General features: G+C 67.2%; 1 protein-coding gene across 3 annotated transcripts; it reads left to right on the top strand.

The window, feature by feature from the left end:
- The first annotated feature begins 4705 nt into the window (after nt 1–4705).
- Nucleotides 4706–16134, top strand: OLFM2 (olfactomedin 2). Of its 3 annotated transcripts, XM_086478885.1 has the most exons (7): nt 4706–4826; nt 7712–7752; nt 9788–9925; nt 11055–11210; nt 13149–13368; nt 13940–14046; nt 15457–16134. In XM_086478885.1, exons 1-7 carry the CDS (start codon nt 4706–4708, stop codon nt 16132–16134), a joined length of 1461 nt encoding a protein of 486 aa, XP_086335011.1. The 3 variants fall into 3 exon arrangements, with proteins under 3 accessions (XP_086335011.1, XP_086335012.1, XP_086335010.1); XM_086478886.1 differs by lacking the exon at nt 7712–7752 and having other exon boundaries at nt 4706–4843; XM_086478884.1 differs by lacking the exon at nt 7712–7752 and having other exon boundaries at nt 4706–4843; nt 9776–9925.
- The last annotated feature ends 2071 nt before the right edge of the window (nt 16135–18205 follow it).

Raw genomic sequence — 18205 nt, 5'->3', positions numbered from 1 at the left:
GCCCTGAGGCCGCCGGCCTCGTGTCCCCGCTTGCGGGAGGGCGGGCGAGGCCCTTGGGTGCGGGGATTGGGCTTGAGCCCCTGTCCGCTGCTGACCCCTTCTGCCGCACCCCGAGTCCCAGAGAGCTGCCCCCACCCTGGGGACCCATGGCCGTGTCCCCGTGGGACAGTTTGGGGGGTGGCCTGGTCCCCTGGGGGGGCTGCGAGGGCAGGGTTGGGACCTGGGCACGGAGCACCGGTGGCAGCCGGACCCGAGCCCAGCAGGACCCAGGTATCCCGGCTGCCCCCCACCCCCCAAGCCTTCATCCCCAGGGACCCTGGGGAGGAAATTGGGGCAGGAGAGGGGATCCAGGGCTGGCCCCCCAATTCCCCTCCCCAACTCTCCACCCCCAGAGACCCCGGAGGGGCAATTGGGGTGGGAGAGGGGACATGGGGCTGCCCCCCACCCCCCAAACCTTCATCCCCAGGGACCCCAGAGTGGGATTGGGGCAGGAGAGGGGACCCGGGGCAGGAGAGGGGACCCAGGGCTGTCTCCCCAATTCCCTCCCCAACCCTCCATCCCCAGGGACCCCTGGAGGGGGAATTGGGGCAGGAGACGGAACCCGGGACCACCCCGGCGCGGGGACCGGGGATCCCGCTGCGCACCCCGAGCATCCCCGCCGCCGGGTTGCGGGTACCCCGGGGCGCGGCGCGGCGGCGGGGGGATGCTCGGTCACCTCCCTCCCCCCCCCCCCCCCGCCTCCCTCCCCCGGCCCGGCTCGGTCCAGCCCGGTTCGGTTCCGCCCAGCTCAGCCCGGTTCGGTTCCGCCCAGCCCGGCCCGGTCCGACCCGGCGCCTCCAGCCTCCCCGCACCGGGCGCGCCGCCCCCTGCACCGGGGCCGGTGCCGCGGCTGCAGCCGGCGGCGGCGGGTCCCGCTCGGCAGCGCGACGGGGCCCGGCGGGGGCGCGGCGCGGACAAAGGCGGCGGCGGCGGCGGGGCCCGGCCGGGGGATGCGGCTGCGGCGGCGCTGAGCGGCTGCGGCTCCGGTAACGGCGGGGAACGACCCGGCCCGGTGAAGGTTCCGGTACCGGCAGCAGCGGTGGGGGGCGGCCCCCGGTGGGGTCCGTGCCTGCAGGATGAGCTTCTTCCCCGGCCTCTTCCTCCTCCTCCTCTCCGCCGGTTCCCCCGCGATGCAGGTAAGGGCGGGCGGGGGCGCCGCGGAGCGGGGTTTGGGGCGGGGGGGGGGGTGGGGGGGTGTCGGTTCGGGTGGAGGCCCGGGCGGTGCCCTCAGCTTCCCCCCGGGGATGCCCGGTCGGTACCGGAGCCAGTGGGGATGCCAGGACCTGCCCTGGGTGTGTCCCCAGGCTGGGGACACCGAGGGACACCGGGTACCCAGAGGCGCCCACGGGGGTTTGCACTGGGGGGGGGGGTCCAGGTGTTCGTGGGTGGCACTTGGGTGCTGAGGTCCTTCCCAAGCCCAGCGTGGGTGCTGGGCTTCGCCCCCGTGTCCCACCACCCTCCGGGCCTTGGGGGTCTGGGGGTCCCCAAGGCCACCTGGGTGCAGGGACGGTGGCACGTCCCCATCCCCGGACACCCTTGGGGTGTGCCTGCACTGAGCTGGGGGATGCTGGTGCCTTCGCCCTGTGCCAGCGCGGCGGTGGGGCCACGTGGGTGACGGATGGCTCTGGCGGGACCACCTTCGCACGTGGCACCTGAGGACGAGGGAAGGCGACGGCCTGGATCCGTCCTGCCTCGGCCGGGCTGTGCCATGTGTCCCGTGCTGGCCCCCGACACTGGCATGGAGGTGGCATGCTGGCTGTCCCCCCCCTGGGGGGACGCCGTGGGGGTGTGGGTGGCCCCAGGCCAGCCTGGAGGGAGCAGGCACCCGTGGGCGCACCCCAGTAGGGCTTTGCCCTGCACCGGGATGAGCTGCCCGTGGCGGGGGGGGACAGGTGGGTGACTCGGGTCCCCTGAGAGCAGCCACCACGGCAGCACCGGGAGCGAGCAGCCCCTTCGCAGCCAGCTGTGCTCCAGCTGTGCCCGGCACCGCCGGGGCGGTGGCAGCTGCGCGGACGCCTGCCAAGGCAGGTGTCACAGGGTTGTGCGGGTGTCACGGGGTTGTGTGGGTGTCACAGGGTTGTGTGGGTGTCACGGGGTTGTGCGCCGTGTCCCAGCGGTTCTGCCACCCACCTCCCTCCGCCCAGCGCCACAGCGGACGGCACTGTCCCAGCAGCCACGTGCCGGCAACATCCTTGTGCCGGGGCGGAGGCGGCGAAGCGGGAAGGTCCCAAGGGGTGAGACCACCAGGACGTAGCTCCGTGTCCCCCTCGTACCCCGGGGCTGCCTCCATCCTCCAAACTGCCTCGGCCCATCCCAGGGTACCAACTCCCAGGCCACGGGAGGTCAACCGCAGCAGCTGCCACAACCCACCGCAGGGACACGGCCTGTTTGGGGGCTCCCATGGCGGCCCCATCCCCTCCCCGCAGCCCCACACACCGGTTTCGGTACCACCCAGGGCCCGTAGGGCAGTGGCCAGAGCCGTGTGCCTGGGCCTGGCGCTATTTCCAATTAAGCGGTTCGTTATTAGCAGCTGGCCCTGCTGAATATTCAGCAGCGGTTGTGCAGCCTGTTGAATATGCATGAGCTGGGGTTGCCAGGCCGGGGGCTGCGCTGGCCTGGTGGGGTCTTCCCTGCAGCCACTTCCCTGGGGGTGCTTTTGTGGGGTGCCGGGGTGATGCCGGGGCTGAATCGGAGCCAATTTTGCCCAGGAATTATGTCGCCGGCCTGCCCAGACTGTGGCCCTGCCACCGCCCTGCTCATGTCCCCAAGCTGCAGGTGATGGGGCTGGCGTGGGACCCCCAAACCGAGCTCCTCTTGCGGGTGCCGCTCATCCGGGGAGGGCGTGATGGGGCAGGGGTGGGATGTGGGGACCCAGACAGTTGGAGTTTGGGGAGCTCTGGGGGGGGTCTTGGTGTTTGCAGCCGCATCCAGATCTTCACCTTCCCCCCCCTCCCCTCAAACAGCTGCTCTGCCCCTGCCACCCCGGTGGGGCTGGATTTGGGGGTGGCTGCATGGCCCCCACCCCCACCCCAGGACCCCACTGCATCTGCACCGCGCTCGCCAGCACCATGCTGAGCCCCACCTAATGAGCCGGAGTTAATGAGCTGTTTGCGGGCAGATTTCGGGGCTGGGCTGGAAGGGCAGGCTGCAATGGAGTAAGGAAGAGGTGTGTGGGGGGGGGTGTTGGAAGCCCTGCCTAGCGGCTGTGGGGTCACCCCCCCCTAAAAAAAAAAAGGTCCTCGATGTGGCAGCTGCATCGCTGGAGGCCAGAGCATGGGGACACCCACGTCTTGGGTGGTGGCTGCACCCGGCATGGGGCCAGAGCCCCACTTTGGGGATCCCTGGGCACTCGCGAGGGGGGGGGGGTGTCTCAGAGGTGAGCACCCACCCTTCAGTCCCTGCCACAGCCTTCCCCTCCCCACCACCCGGGGGACACAGGGACAGTTGTCCCTCAGGGTGCTGCCCTGTCCCCTCCACGGTGGTGGCCGTGCCGGCGTCTGCAGCGCAGAGCCCAGGAGCACCCCGAAACCCGCGGGGGGGGGGGGGGGGCACCTTGGGGAGGGAGGGAGGAGGTTTTTAAGGGGGGTGGGGGGCTTTCCCGAGTGGGAGCCTGTGCTGTGCGTGTCCGTCCCCACGCGGTGGCACTGTGTGACCGTGGGACGGGGCGAGGATGCTCAGAGCCTCAGGGGGTCCCGCTGCACCCAGTGGGTCGGGTCCCGGGGGGGTGGGGGGGCGGGGGGGGGCTCAGGGTGGTCACCCACGGGCAGTGCTGCTGAGAGGGTTTGGGGTGTCTGGGGGGGGCCCCCGGGAATTCGGTGCTGTAAGGATGGGGCGCGCTGGGGGAGGGGGGGGGGGCGTGGGGGGGGGTGTCGCATCCTCCCCGCAGTCGTGGGTGATGGTGAGGATGGAGATGAGGATTTGGGGTGTCCGGGTGGCTCTTGTGGGGAGACAAAGGGGGCTGGGGGGTGATGGGTGCTCGGGGGCGGCCGCAGCCTCCAGACCAGGCTGGGGGGCGCAGAGATCCCTGATACTGGTACCAGGGTAAGGGAGAGTGGGGATCTCCAGGGGTCCTCCTCCCCCAAACTGGGGGTCTCCGGCGTTCTTCTCCTCAAACTGGGGTTCTCTGGGGTCCTCCTCGCCCAAACTGGGGGTCTCCGGGGGTCCTGCTCCCCCAAACCGAGCCATGCTGGGCTGCTCCAAGGGGACCTGGGTTGGATGGTGCTGTGCCGTGCCGGGTGGGACCATCCCGAATCGGGACCACCCCGAACCGGGTCCGTACCGAGCCGTACCGGGCAGGACCACCCCGAACCGGGACCATCCCGAACCGGGACCATCCCGAACCGAGACCACCCCAAACCGGGTCCGTACCGAGCCGTACCGAGCAGACCCGCCCCAAACCGGGGCCGTACCGGGCTGGCCCGGGGCCAGCGGTGCCGACGTCACTCCGGAGCGGCGCCGGCCCCGTTATAAGGGCGAGCGCAGCGGCGGGGGCTCCGCAGGCGGCGGGGGCGGCGCGGCCGGTGCGCGGTTCGCCCCGGCGGGCAGCGGCACCGGCACCGGCACCGGTCCCGGTACCGGGGGAGGGTGGTGGTGGTAGGGAGGGGGGGGTGGGGGGTGTGTGTTGGGGGGGGGGGGGTGATGGGCATGCGGCGGCGGCGACGGCGACATGACGGTGCCGCTGCTGAAGATCGGGGCCGTGCTGAGCACCATGGCCATGGTCACCAACTGGATGTCCCAGACGCTGCCCTCGCTGGTGGGGCTCAACGGTACCGCCGTGTCACGGGCCGGTACCTCCGAGAAGATCGTGAGTCCCCCCGGGAACACCGGGGATACGGGGGGGGTGGGGGGGTGGGGGTGTGTTGCGGGTACCGGCTTGGGGCGGGGGGGATGCCCGGGCTGCGGTGCGGTGCTGCGCCACCGGTACCGGCACCCGCAGGGCTTGGGCGGCCCCGGGATGCGACGTACTGGGACACCCCCCACCTCTTCCCCCCCCGCCCCCTCCCCGGGCGTGGGGAGCCCCCTCCGCCTTCCCCTGGGCACCCCCCTATCCTCCCTTCTTCCAGGGCAGGGTGCACAGGGACCCTCCCCCCACTTCATAGGCATCCCCCCATCCTCCGTTCTTCCCGGGCAGGGTGCACTGGGGACCCCCCCCCCGTCAAAGGACACCCCCCCTCCCGCCACTTTCCCCCTGGGCACAGGAACCCCCCCCTGCTCTGCCAGGGATTCCCTGGGCATGGGGACCCCCTCCCCTGGGCAGGGCACACGGGACCCCTCCCCGGGGTATGGGGATCCCCCCTCTCTGCCTTCCACACACACACCCCCCGCCCCCAAGGCAGGGCACACCGGGGACCCCCCCATGGGGGCTTCTCTCCCCGAGGACCCTGGGGCCGTGGTCGTCCAATGGAGGAGACCCCCGTGGGGGGGGTCGGGGGGCATCGGACCTGCTTCTTTCCACCGGTAGACCTAAGCTGGGCAGTCCCCGGGGGCTGAGGTGGGGGGACACGGACACACGGACCAGACCCCCACAGGGCCCTGCTGCTCCCCTCGGCCAGGGGGGACTCCGAGGGGGCTCTTGGCCAGGGGACGTGAGTGTGTCCCCCCCCCATGTTTGCGGGACCCTGGGATCCCCGTGGCTCTCCCTAGGCTGGACACTTCCCCCCCACACACACCTGCAGGGGCACCCCAAATTTCCCCTGGGGCTCTCTGGGCTCCAGCCCTTTGGCACAAACCCCTGGGAGTTTTGGGGGGCTGCAATGGCAGCGACAGGGCTGGGCTGGGCTCCGGGGGATGCCGCAGGCAGGAGCGAGCCCCCGGGGAAGGCTGGGCTGTGCGGCCGGTGCCACAGGGCCTGGCTGGTGCCCAGCCGTAGCCAGTGATGCCGGGGGGGGGGGTGGGGTGGGGTGGCCATGATGGGGACCACGTCCTTCATCATGAGAAAACCCCTCTGGTAGCTGGAATCTTCCCGTGTGGGACCGGGCACCCCATTTAGGGGGCTGTGGTGGGGCATCCAGCCAACTGGGTGCTTTGTGCTGTTGCCAGCGCCGATCGCGGTTGGCGGGGGGCAGGGGGAGGCAGGAGGCTGATCTGTTTTGGGGGTGTTGGGAGGAAGAAGATGGCACAGCCCCTCTGGAGCCCACCGTGGGCTGGCAGATGTGGCGACCGGCTTTGTGTGACCCCCCCATGCCTGGCAGTGACCACCTCCAGCCGCCCCCCGGAGCCGCTGGTGGAGGTGTTGGGGGCGCACTAATGCCAGTCCCAGCCGCGAGGGTCTTTCCCTGAAGCCCTCGATTCCGTAGGGATCCCTGGAATCCCTAGGGATCCTTTTTGGGGTTCCATTCCCCACCGGGCTTCTGCGGAGCGTGAGCGCGGCGGCCTTCGTCGCTGCAGCCCTGCGCGCGGCGGTGGGGTCTCACCGGGTGCCACCAAATAGGCAATCATGTTGCAGGGCAATTAGCGGCGCTCGGGGTAAAGCAGGCGCCGCTCTACAATAATTGGCTAATCATTAGTCACTCTTTCATGTTCGTTGTAAAATCATTAATCACCGGGAAGGAGCGCGGCTAATGCGGCTGCAAAGGGCCGGCGCAACCGCCCACGGGAGCCGCCGGGATGGCGTGCCGGACCGCGGGGTGCACGGAGTCGCCGGTGCAGCCGTGGCAAGGGGCTGGCCCGCCGGTGGCAGAGCTGATCTCCCACCTGGGTTTGGCAAGGCGCCTCTTTCCCCCTGGATGCTGAAATGAGCCGGGCTTACCCAAAACCTGGCGTTTGCCTCCTCGGCTTCGGCTCCGGGCACGACGATGCCCGGCGCGGCCTTTTGCCGTTGTTCGGGGGCTCTGGAAGCCCGAAACCAGCGGTTCCTTTTCTGCTCTGAGGTCCAAAGCCAGGTTGACCCAGCCCAGGCCTTGGTGCTCCCATCAGCTCGTCCCCCTGGGATGCTGGCTGCTGGGGATGCCGGCGCCGCGGACCCCGGTGCTGGAGCGGGCGATGGCTCTCGACTCGCCAGGGAGGACCAGCACCGCGCTCCGGCTGGCGATGGAGACACCGGAGCGTCCTCTGCAGCGGCCCCACCGCCTGCCCTGGCGTGGTGCCTCTCCAGAAAGAGGGGGCAGAGACCTCGAGCGGCTCTTGCCTCTACCGCCGGCGCCGACTCGGGGCGCCCTGGCTTCGAAGGGCACTTGGTCGGACCCCTGTGCCCGCCGGCCGTGGCCGCTTTGCCGAGCCTGAGGGACGCCCGCGTCCCCGCCATGAGAGGGGTTGGGGTGCTCTGGCAGCGCCCCCCGCCCACCGGGCACCGGCTCCCCGGCAGCTGCCTGCGCCGCGGCCAAGGGTGTCAGCAGTTTCTCCTCTCCCGAGCCGCGAGCAGGCAGCTTTCCCGGGGAGCTCTAATTAATAACCCGGTGACAGATTGCACAGGCTGCATTTAACCGAAGGATCCCGCCGGCAGCAGCCGCCGTCGCCGCCAGGCCCCCGAGCCGCAGTGGGCAGGCGCGGGCAAGGGCTGCCCTCCACCTCCATCCCTGGGGGGTTCCAGCTCGCTGCAGGGCGGGGGCTGGATGCGGCCACCGAGCCGCAGCGGGAGAGCAGCTTCCCGGGAGCTGGCGCTCGCCCACGGATGCTCGCCCGCATCGGGATGGACCCCCGGGGCATCCGCGGCGGGTGAAGCCCAATCTGGCAGGCAGAGGAGCTCTGCCAGCCTCCACATCGGTGGCTCCGAGCGCTGCCTGCCCGCATCCTGCCCGCCCCAGGCTGCTGCCTGGCATTAATTATGCATTAGCCCTCCATGAAGTATTGATGCCCGCCTGCCGCTCGGCCACAGCCAGAGGGGTCCCGGCGAAACGGTTCCTCGGTGACTGCGGATGCTCTGCCCGGGTGGCTCCTGGCGTTGTTTTGGGCTCTTTCGTTCCAGCAGCTTTTTTTTTGGGGGGGGAGGCAGGGGAAGAAATGAAGCTTTTTGGTGCACGGGCTGCTCCCAGGATCCTGGGGGTGGGAGATGGGGTGGTGCCAGCCCTGTGCCATGCCCGGTGAGGCTGGGGGGGGGACACTCCTCCCGCCACAGGGACCCCAATTTTGGGTGGGTGGGAGCGCACAGCGCAGCGCACTGTCCTTCCCAACGTGTCTAGCTGATCATCGCGCGTCCTATCGATTCGCCTGCTGTAGCAGCGAGCGACCGGCACGACGCCGTCCGCCGGCGCCTTCCCAAGGGCTCGTTATCCCACGATGTGGCTCGTCACCAGCTGGGGCTGCCGAGGGCTGCCGGCCCCCGCGCCAGCCAGGCTCCATCCCCGCCGCGTCGGAGCTGGGCTGAATAAATCCTCTATTTACCTCCCCCTGCGATAACTCAGGAATTGACTCGGTTAAGGGCGAGTTTTCCACCGCCGCCAGTTAATTTATTCTGGTTGCGCTGGAGGTTGGAGAACGGTGTTTAGCCACCGTCGTGTCCAATAAATCCCTTCCGATGTGAAACATGAAGTTAAAACCGCCGCGTGTAAAGTAAAGTATCGTCCCTGGCTTGTTACAGGGAACGGGTCATTTATCTTCGCCTGGCTCGGTGCAGAAGGCGCTTGGAGAGCGATGAGTTTGCTCTTGATTTTCATAATTAATAATTATGAATTACCCATGAAATGCTAAATGGCCCAGCGCAAAAACACTGGCTTATGGCGTGAATAAATCAGGCAAAGGGGAGGAAGCTGGGCGTGGGGGTGGATGTTTCTCTGCTTGGTTTTCGGGGCGAGCGTGGTGGGACCCAGCCGAAAACGGAAGGGCAGCGGGAGCCTGCAGTGGCCACCCCCATCCTCATCTGTGGTGGGAGGCTGAACCCAAGACCCTGAGAGCTTGGATCCACCTGGAAAAGCTGCAGCTTTTTGGCTTTTCCAGGGGCAGCAGGGCTGGCGGGGTGCTCGGCCGGCTGGGGATGCCCAGGTACCCACTTGGGTGCCCACCTGGGCGCCCACCCGGGCAGGGGGATGTGCTCGTACTTCCCCAGCACAGTTGAAGGGCCCCAAAATTCAAGGGGAAGGATTTAGCGATTTGTACTTGTAGCTCCGCTCCCCTCTGGGGGCGAGACGGCCTCGGCGGAGGAAATTCCTGCCTCATCAACTCTATTAGTGGGAAATAACAGTGGGCTGGACCCACGGGAGGAAGAGGAGGAACGCGGAGCTGGCCAGCGGGAGACGACGAAGAGCGTTTCCTCATCGTTCCCTCCCATCCCGCTGCCGTTTCGCCTCTGGCCCGGGAAGCTGAAATCGCCGTATTTGGAGCAGGTCACTGCGGTGAAATGAGGGGAAATTAAAAAAAAAAAAAAATTAAATGACCTGGATAAAAATCCCGAAAGGAGGGAAAAATGCAAAGTGGCTCCAACGTGATGGGATGAGAACGGAGGAGCTGCGTGGGAGGTGGCGGCGAGCAGGGCAGGACCGCGGGGCTGTGCCGGGGCGGGACGCGCTCGGCACCGGGCTTTGCCGTCACGGCGCGGGGCCGGTAACGCTGACGGTGGAGGGAGGATTTGGTGGGCTCAGCCTGGGGCTGGGACGTTGCTCCCTCGCTGGCTTGTCCCCAGCCGGGTGACAGCGCGAGGGACGGATGCTCCGGCGTCCTGCCGAGGCGCCGCCGTGCCGCCAGCCCTGCCCCGGCCCCTGCGGCGCTGGGGAAGCCCAGGCAGGCGTGGGGAGCCCGGTGCGGCCGGGCGAGCGGCTCTGGCGTCCTCCGGCCACCCTGACATCTCGCCTCCTCTCTCCCGCAGACCCTTTTCCAGAGCCCCGACGAGGGCTGGCAGGTTTACACCTCGGCGCAAGCCCCCGACGGCAAATGCCTCTGCACGGCCGTCATCCCCGTCCAGGGCACGTGCTCCCGCGACCTGCGCAGCCACCAGCTCCGCCAGCTCATGGAGAAGGTGAGCGCTGCGGGGGAGGGGTGCCGGGCTCGTCCCTTCCCTCGGGACACGCGGTGGCCTCGTCCCGGCGAGGACCCCGGCTGCTCCCCCCCTGCGGGACGTCGCCGTTCGCCGCCACGAGCGCCCTTAACGCTCCCGCGTCCCGCTGCCAAGAGGAGCGGCCGCCTCCTCCCCGCGGGGCCGGTGGGTTTGCGGGAAAGGAGTCACCGCGGTGCCGCCGGCACGTGGCGATGCCCTCGCCGCGCGGACCCAGCCGGCCACGCGGCCGCCGGGATGGAATCAGCCCCGGGATCACCCCCAAGCGCGCTTCAGCCGTGAGCCGAACGACGCTCGGTGGAGCCCGGGGGGTTTCCCCGTGCGCTGTTTCCCATGGGGGGTTCCACACTCCCGGCCCCTTCCCCGAGGGCTCCGCAGCGCCGCTGGCAGGAGCCGTTGGCCTCCCCCTCCCCGCGGCGCGGAGCCGTGCGCCTGAGCAGAGCTCATTTAATTCCCCCCCGGTTTTTACACGTCCGCACAGGCGGGCACACCGCAAACCCGATTAAACTTTTATTATAACGTGCTGCAAAACCGCCTCTGAAGCAGCTCCCTTCCGCGGCGGCGGCAGCACCGTAAATACCAGCGGGGCTGGTGCTAATAAATAAATAACCGTTTGAGGAACACGGTCACGTTCGCGGCAGTTGAAAGCGCGGAAATAAAATAACTTTGCCGGCTGTGGCAGATGAAATTAAAGAATGAAAGCTCATAGACCGGGCTGGGAAATGTACGCTCGGGTGGTTTAAAAAAACAAATAACAGCTGAAGCAGGATGAGTAAAACGCATTATTTTATACATTAAAGCTGCAGGGGGAAGAGTTTTCTCGCAAGCGTTTCCATAAACGCCGGCGCGGTGGAGCGGGGAGCAGCTCATCCTCCGGCTCCCTGGGGATGGGGACACCGGGATGGGGTCTCCTGGGGCCCTGCCCCCACCAGCACCCGGTGACCCCGGGCTGGTCGCGGGGGCTGCTCTGCCTTCCCCAGCCCCTCTCTGCCTCTGCAGCCTGAATTTCCCCGGCTCAGGCCTCTTCGTTAGCGGCAGGGGGCTGTGTTAATTAGACCGAGGGCTTGATCAGCCCCTCTGTCCCGCCACGCAGGTGCAGAACATCTCCCAGTCGATGGAGGTGCTGGACCTCCGGACCTACCGGGACCTCCAGTACGTGCGCAACACCGAGTCCCTGATGAAGGGCTTGGACTCCAGGCTGAAGGTGGCTGCTGAGAGCCAGAAGAGCCTCAACGCCAAGAGCTTCCAGGTGAGCCTGCGCCCCCCCTCGATGCCTCTCGCCCCCCGTGGGACCGGCTGCCGGGTTTGGCAGCCCTCCCCGAGCACGCGGTGCCGCCTGGTGCTGCGATGTGGGTGGGCAACCTGGGAAGGGTCCTGCTTTTGGTGGTCCGGGTGGCCGAGCATCCCTGGGGTGGTCTGGACTGCTGAGCATCCCTGGGGTGGTCCCAGGGCTGAGCATCCCTGGGGGGGGGTGGTCCAGGTGGCTGAGCATCTCTGGGGTGGTCCCAGGGCTGAGCATCCCTGGAGTGGTCCCAGAACAGAGCATCCCTTGGTGTGTGTGGGGGGTGGTCCAGGTGACTGAGCATCCCTGGGGTGGTCTGGACTGCTGAGCATCCCTGGGGTGGTCCCAGGGCTGAGCATCCCTGGGGGGGGAGGTGGTCCCAGGGCTGAGCATCCTGGGGGGCGGGGGGGGTGGTCCAGGTGACTGAGCATCCCTGGGGTGGTCCCAGGGCTGAGCACCCCTGAGGTGGTCTCAGGGCTGAGCATCCCCGTGGCGCCTGAGCACGCAGGGTGGGTGCCCGGTGCAGGAGTGGGACAGGGTCCCCCCCAGCCGCAGTGGGCCCACAGACAAGGTGCAGGGCAAACCGACCCCGGGGCCACATCCCACCGCCTCCCTGAGTGCCACGGGGTGGGGGGGGAGGAGCTGTGCCGGTGGCGGGACAGCAGAGACAGGCAATTCCCAGCCCATCTGGCTGCAAATCAGCACCTTTAATTAAAAACCCCACGGCTCTTCCCCGGCAAAGCCACGATTTCCACCTGAGGGGTGGCAGCCGTGCGCTGGTCGATGCAGCCTGCAAGCCAGTGCTGCCTGCGCTGCGGCCCCCCCAAGAAATCCCATTACCCGCCCCCGCTGGGGGACTGGTTTATTTTTGGGAACCTCAAGGCTTCATCCTGACAGCTAAAGAGTGTTTCTGTCTCGGGAGCGGCTGGTTCTTGGCACTGAAACGGGCTGGAGGACGCTCGGGTGGACGCCGGGCGCTGACAGTTGCAGAGATGAGACATTGATTAAACATCTGAGCTGCAGCGAATGTCTCGGCTGGTTTAATCACAGCAGGAGGTGCTGAGCCCCCGCGACCGGGATGCGATCCCGGAGAGACACGGGAACGCGGGCAGCCCGGTAACGCCGCCCCGAAATGAAAGGCGAGGAGGGAGGAAAGGTGCTGGCGAGCCGGGTTTGTTCCCGGGAAATCCCACCGAGCCGCGGGCTGGCGAGCAGGGCCGGGGGCCGTGGAGCAGGACGGAGGTGCCGGCTGTGGATTTACGGCGTCCTTGAGCGAAGGAGACTCGGTGGAGCAGCGCGCAGCCAGGGCCAGCTCGCTGCGGTGGCTGGCACAAGCCTGGCAGGATCGTGCACGGCTCCCGGAGCCCGAGCGACCCTGCGGTGGTCCCGGGGCTGAGCAGCACCCCCGTGGTGATCCCAGAGCTTCTCCTTGGGCTGAAATAAGCGGAGATTTTTCTTAAACCCTGGGCCTAGCGTGGGTTTTGAGACTCTGCCTGTTGCTCTCATTCCCCCGGCACCGTCGCTGCACCTTCCCGCATCCCTCCGGTGTAGAGCGTCGCTCCCTGCCTGGGGAGGGGGATTTCACCCCGTGCTCCCCCAGTGGGGCCGGGTCCTGCCCGGTTCCCTCTCTGCAGAGCGAGGCGATAGCATCGGGTGATTCATTAGCCACTGCTCCCCAAGCGCTCGGAAGATGCAAAACCTCGTAATTGTTATTAATCACCGACCCAGGGACCAGGGCTCGTCTCTGGTGTGTTGCCGAGGCTGCTCTCGGTGCTGGGGGGATCCTTGCTCCCCCCGGAGGGATGGACGGAGGGACAGCAGGCGCGGGAACAAGCAGGGGCTTAATTTAAGGGGGTGGGTTGTTGTTATTTCCTTTTTCTCCCCCCCCTTGCACCCCTTAAACAGGAGCTCAAGGACAAGATGACGGAGCTGCTGCCTCTGATGCCCGTCCTGGATCAGTACAAGTCGGACACGAGGCTGATCGTGCACCTGAAGGAGGAGGTGAGGAACCTCTCCGGGAGCTTGCTGGCCATCCAGGAGGAGATGGGTGCCTACGACTACGAGGAGCTGCAGCAGCGGGTGCTGATGCTGGAGGCGCGGCTGCACGCCTGCATGCAAAAACTGGGTACGACCCCCCCCGCGCCCGCCCCCACCCCACCTCGGCTCCGCTGTGGGTGGGCACCAGGTCCCCCCCTGCTCGCAGCAGCGTCCCTGCACACGTGGGGAAGCCCCCCCGGGGTCCCTCGCCGGGCAGGCAGCCCGCGCTGCCGACATCCCCTTTCAGAGAACCCCAGCCGCCGCCGCCGCTGCCGTGCCTCTGCCCACGCGCTGGGCCTCCCGCTTTGCTGCACTGCTGATACCTTCTGAATAATAATAATAACGGTACCGTCAGCCCAGCATCCTCCAGTATGTGCTGACGGGGTGTTGGCTGGGGTGGCCAGGCCGTGGGGCTGGTGCAGGAGCTGCCTTTCCTTGCTCAGGAAGAGCTGCCGGAGCCCAGCGGTGCCTTTTCCTTAAGCGTCCCCCATGCTGCTACCCCGTCCCCCGAGAATCCTGCGGGGGGGGGTCCCTGGGGTGAAGGGCAGCCCCGCTTCCTCCCCGCTCGGGGCGTGATGCCCGTGGGACCGGAGGGAGCTGGGCAACGTCGTGGTCCCGCATGCCCACCCTGAATCCCGAACCCTTTTCCCTGCTGCCAGGCTGCGGGAAGCTGACGGGCGTCAGTAACCCCATCACCATCCGCGCGTCGGGCTCCCGCTTCGGGTCGTGGATGACCGACACGATGACACCCAGCTCCGACAGCCGGGTGAGTGGCACGGGCACCCGCGGGGATGGGGGGAGCGGGGGCGACCACAGCCCTGCCTGGGCTTCCCGGGGCTCCTGCGTGGCTTTTTTCTGGGTGTCTTTCCCTAAAACTCTCCCCGGGCCCCAGCAGAGGTGAGCTCTGCGGGTGGCAGCTCCTCTGTGGGCGGGCCTGGCTCCGAGCTTGTGCAAAATCCCAGCGCTCCTCGGGCACCGTGTGCCCTGCAGCCTGCCTGGCACATGTCCCTCCTGGCTCTGCCTCCATGGGGGCACGTCCCTGGGGTGCACGCTGCCTGGGGTCTGTGCACCGTGGTGCACACTGCCCTTGCACGCTGCCTGGGGCCCGTGCACCTTGGTGCACACTCCCTGGGTCTCATGCTGCCCTTGCACGCTGCCTGGGGCCCGTGCACCGTGGTGCACACACCCGTGCACGCTGCCTGGGGCCCGTGCACCTTGGCGCACACTCCCTGGGTCACACAGTGCCCTTGCACGCTGCCTGGGGTCCGTGCACCTTGGTGCACACTCCCTGGGTCTCATGTTGCCCTTGCACGCTGCCTGGGGCCCGTGCACCTTGGTGCACACTCCCTGGGTCACACGCCGCCCGTACACGCTGCCTGGGGCCCGTGCACCTTGGCGCACACTCCCTGGGTCGCACAGTGCCCTTGCACGCTGCCTGGGGCCCGTGCACCTTGGTGCACACACCCGTGCACGCTGCCTGGGGTCCGTGCACCTTGGTGCACTCTCCCTGGGTCGCACAGTGCCCTTGCACGCTGCCTGGGGTCCGTGCACCTTGGTGCACACTCCCTGGGTCGCACGCTGCCCTTGCACGCTGCCTGGGACCTGTGCACCTTGGTGCACACTCCCTGGGTCGCACAGTGCCCTTGCACGCTGCCTGGGGCCCGTGCACCTTGGTGCACACACCCGTGCACGCTGCCTGGGGCCCGTGCACCTTGGTGCACACTCCCTGGGTCGCACAGTGCCCTTGCACGCTGCCTGGGGTCCGTGCACCTTGGTGCACACTCCCTGGGTCGCACAGTGCCCTTGCACGCTGCCTGGGGCCCATGCACCTTGGCGAGCACTCCCTGGGCCACACGCTGCCCGTGCACCTGGGCTACACCCTGCCTGGGGTGCCCGTGCCCGGGTGCACGCTCACCGGGGTGCAAACCCTCCGCTCCGTTGCACGTGGGGCACGGGCTGCCTCTGCGGAGCCCTGCCGAGGGCTAAGGCAGGCGTTGGAGCTGCAGAGAGAGCGGAAAACACGTTTCAAGGGGGAAAGCCAGAAAAATCGTGCGTCCCGCTGCGTGGCAGCAGGACATGGGTCGTGTCCGTCTGTCCTGGGCGCCCATCGCGGTGAGGTGGGGGGGTGGGGGGAGCCGCGTTTCGGCCGGGCACCCCTAACCAGAGCCCGCTGCAGGTGTGGTACATGGACGGCTACTACAAGGGCCGCCGCGTCTTGGAGTTTCGGACCTTGAACGACTTCGTGACGGGACAGAACTTCGTGCAGCACCTCCTGCCGCATCCCTGGGCCGGCACCGGCCACGTGGTCTTCAACGGGTCCCTCTACTACAACAAATACCAGAGCAACATCGCGGTGAAGTACCACTTCCGCTCCCGCAGCGTGCTGGTGCAGCGCAGCCTCGCCGGCGCCGGCTACAACAACACCTTCCCTTATTCTTGGGGCGGTTTCTCCGACATCGACTTCATGGTGGACGAGAGCGGGCTCTGGGCCGTCTACACCACCAACCAAAACGCCGGCAACATCGTGGTGAGCCGGGTGGACCCCCAGACGCTGGAGGTCCTGCGGAGCTGGGACACGGGTTACCCCAAGCGAAGCGCCGGGGAGTCCTTCATGATCTGCGGCACGCTCTACGTCACCAACTCCCACCTCGCCGGCGCCAAGATCTATTTTGCCTACTACACAAACACTTCCAGCTACGAATACACGGATATTCCCTTCCACAACCAGTACTCCCACATATCCATGCTGGACTACAACCCGCGGGAGAGGGTGCTCTACACCTGGAACAACGGCCACCAGGTCATCTACAACGTCACGCTCTTTCACGTCATAAAGACGTCGGGCGAGCTGTGACCCCGCGCCGGACTCCTCTGCTCTCCCTCCCCCAGCTCTTTGTTTTTCTACACTTCAGCCTCGGCCATTCTCTCCAGGGGACGGAGCCTTCCTCCTCCTTCTCCTCTTCGATTATTTTTTGATATTTCGTTGGTTTCTTCCCGCGGTTCATGGCGCATGGATATCTTCTGCCTTCATTTGAGCTGAGCTCGGTTGGTTTTCTGTTGGGTTTTTATTTTCCAGTTTACATCTTTTATTTTGGCGGCAAATAAAACCAGTCTCTTTGACATTTGATGGGGCTCGGGCTGATATTATTTCCCCCCCCCCCCCCAATTTTTTAAAAAAATGGTTGTTATTTGTCACTCGATGGCTTGGTTTCCGCCCTTTTCCTGCCTCCCCTCTGCCGGCGGGTGCCGGGAGCTGGCTGTCATCGCCAGCCCTCTCCTCCAGATGTGCGCCGGCAGGCAGCGATGTTGTTGATGGGCATGTTTAATGCATGCGGGTGCGGCGCTGGGGAAATTACAGCAGCGCTGGGCCGGGCGAGGAGGAAGGGAAGGGAAGCGATCGTGCAGCTGCGGCCAGCGGGGAGCGGAGGCGGGGGGAGCAGAGCCCACGTGGGTGGCTCGCCCCAAAACGAGCACCCAGTGAGGCCAGGGCAGCAGGATCCTGGCCTTGGGGGAGAACAGGCAGCAGGAACCTGCTGCCCGAGGATGAGAGGGGGGATGGAGGGGATGTGGAGGGGATGGAAGGGATGTGGAGGAGATGGAGGGGATGGAGGACATGTGGAGGGGATGGAAGGGATGGAAGAGATGTGGAGAGGATGGAGGAGACGGAAAGGATGTGGAGGGGATGAAGGAGGTGAAGGGGATGGAAGGGATGTGGAGGGGATGGAGGAGATGTGGAGGAGATGGAGGGGATGGAGGAGATGGGGTGGGAGAGGACAAAGCGCTGGAGGGACACAGGGCTGGAGGAGACGGAGGGACCAGCGCTGCCTGGGGCTCGGCAACCCTCCCGTGGGCACGATCAGGTGTAACAAAGCTTAAACTGGTCCTGTAAAACGGCGTTGTGGAGCTGGGCTTCCCAGGGCTGTGGGTCAGCCTGGACCCTGCGAGATGCTTTGTGAACTGGGGGGGGACGGGGACCCTGCAAGCAGAGCCACCCCCCTAACCCCAAACCCGGGCAGAGAGCTGCGCGGGGATGCTGGCAGGATGGGGACAGGGATGGGGACGGGGTGCATTAGAGCCCGCAGGGGTCACGTCCCCCCTTCTGATTCCCCATCGCAGCTCTGGGACCTTCACAGGCTTTGGGCAGGGGAAAGGCGGGGGGGGGGGAGAACTGGTGCAGCTCTGGAGCCCCATCCCTGCTCTGGGGATGGCATCACGGTGCCAGCACCTGGGTCGAGAGCATAAAATTGAAGCTGGAAGAGTCTTGTCATGTTTATTCTCCGAGAGAGAGAGAGGAGTGGGGAACAAGAGGATAATCCCCGCTAATCCCATCAGCTGCTTCTGTGCAAGAGGAGCGGGCTCGGCGGGCTGCGGCAGCGCTGGATCCCAGCAGCTCCCCCCGTGGCGGCGTTTCTCGGGGTGCTGGGGTGCTCAGCTCGCCCTTGGCTGTGCTGATGGGCTCGTTGAGGGGAGGGGGGGCATCAATCAGCCCTGGGGGAGGAGAAGCCCCTCGTGTGCCCCTTCTGCAGAGCTTTGTCCAGGCCCTCGGGGAAGCCCCTTGGCCCCTGGGTGGTGGGGGGCACGGTGGGGTGCTGCCGGCTTCGGGCGCTGGGCTCCCATCCTGCGCAGGCAGCGCCCGCCGAAGCGCATCTCTGGGTTTCCAGCTTCGCTCCCACATCCCAGCCGGGCTGCGCCCGCGGGAAGGCGATGAACCCCGCGCCATCAGCGCAGAGCGAAGGGTGGCTCGGCCAAGTCCCCGCCGGGCACTTCCCACGCCGTGGCTCGAGGCTCGCTCGTGCAGGGAGTTTAATTTGCCGTCGGGAGCACGTACGGGCCGGCGGCCAAGAGCAGGCACGGCTCCGGCGCCCGGCTTGGCACGGCGAGGGTGGTTATTGAGCAAAGCCAGGGGAGGAGGAGGAGGAGGATGG

The sequence above is a fragment of the Leptosomus discolor genome, chromosome 28 (assembly GCF_034619465.1).
Source record: "Leptosomus discolor isolate bLepDis1 chromosome 28, bLepDis1.hap2, whole genome shotgun sequence".
Taxonomy (NCBI): domain Eukaryota; kingdom Metazoa; phylum Chordata; class Aves; order Leptosomiformes; family Leptosomidae; genus Leptosomus; species Leptosomus discolor.
The sequence above is the reverse complement of the archived record's forward strand: the minus strand, read 5'-3'. Positions and strand labels throughout refer to the sequence as shown.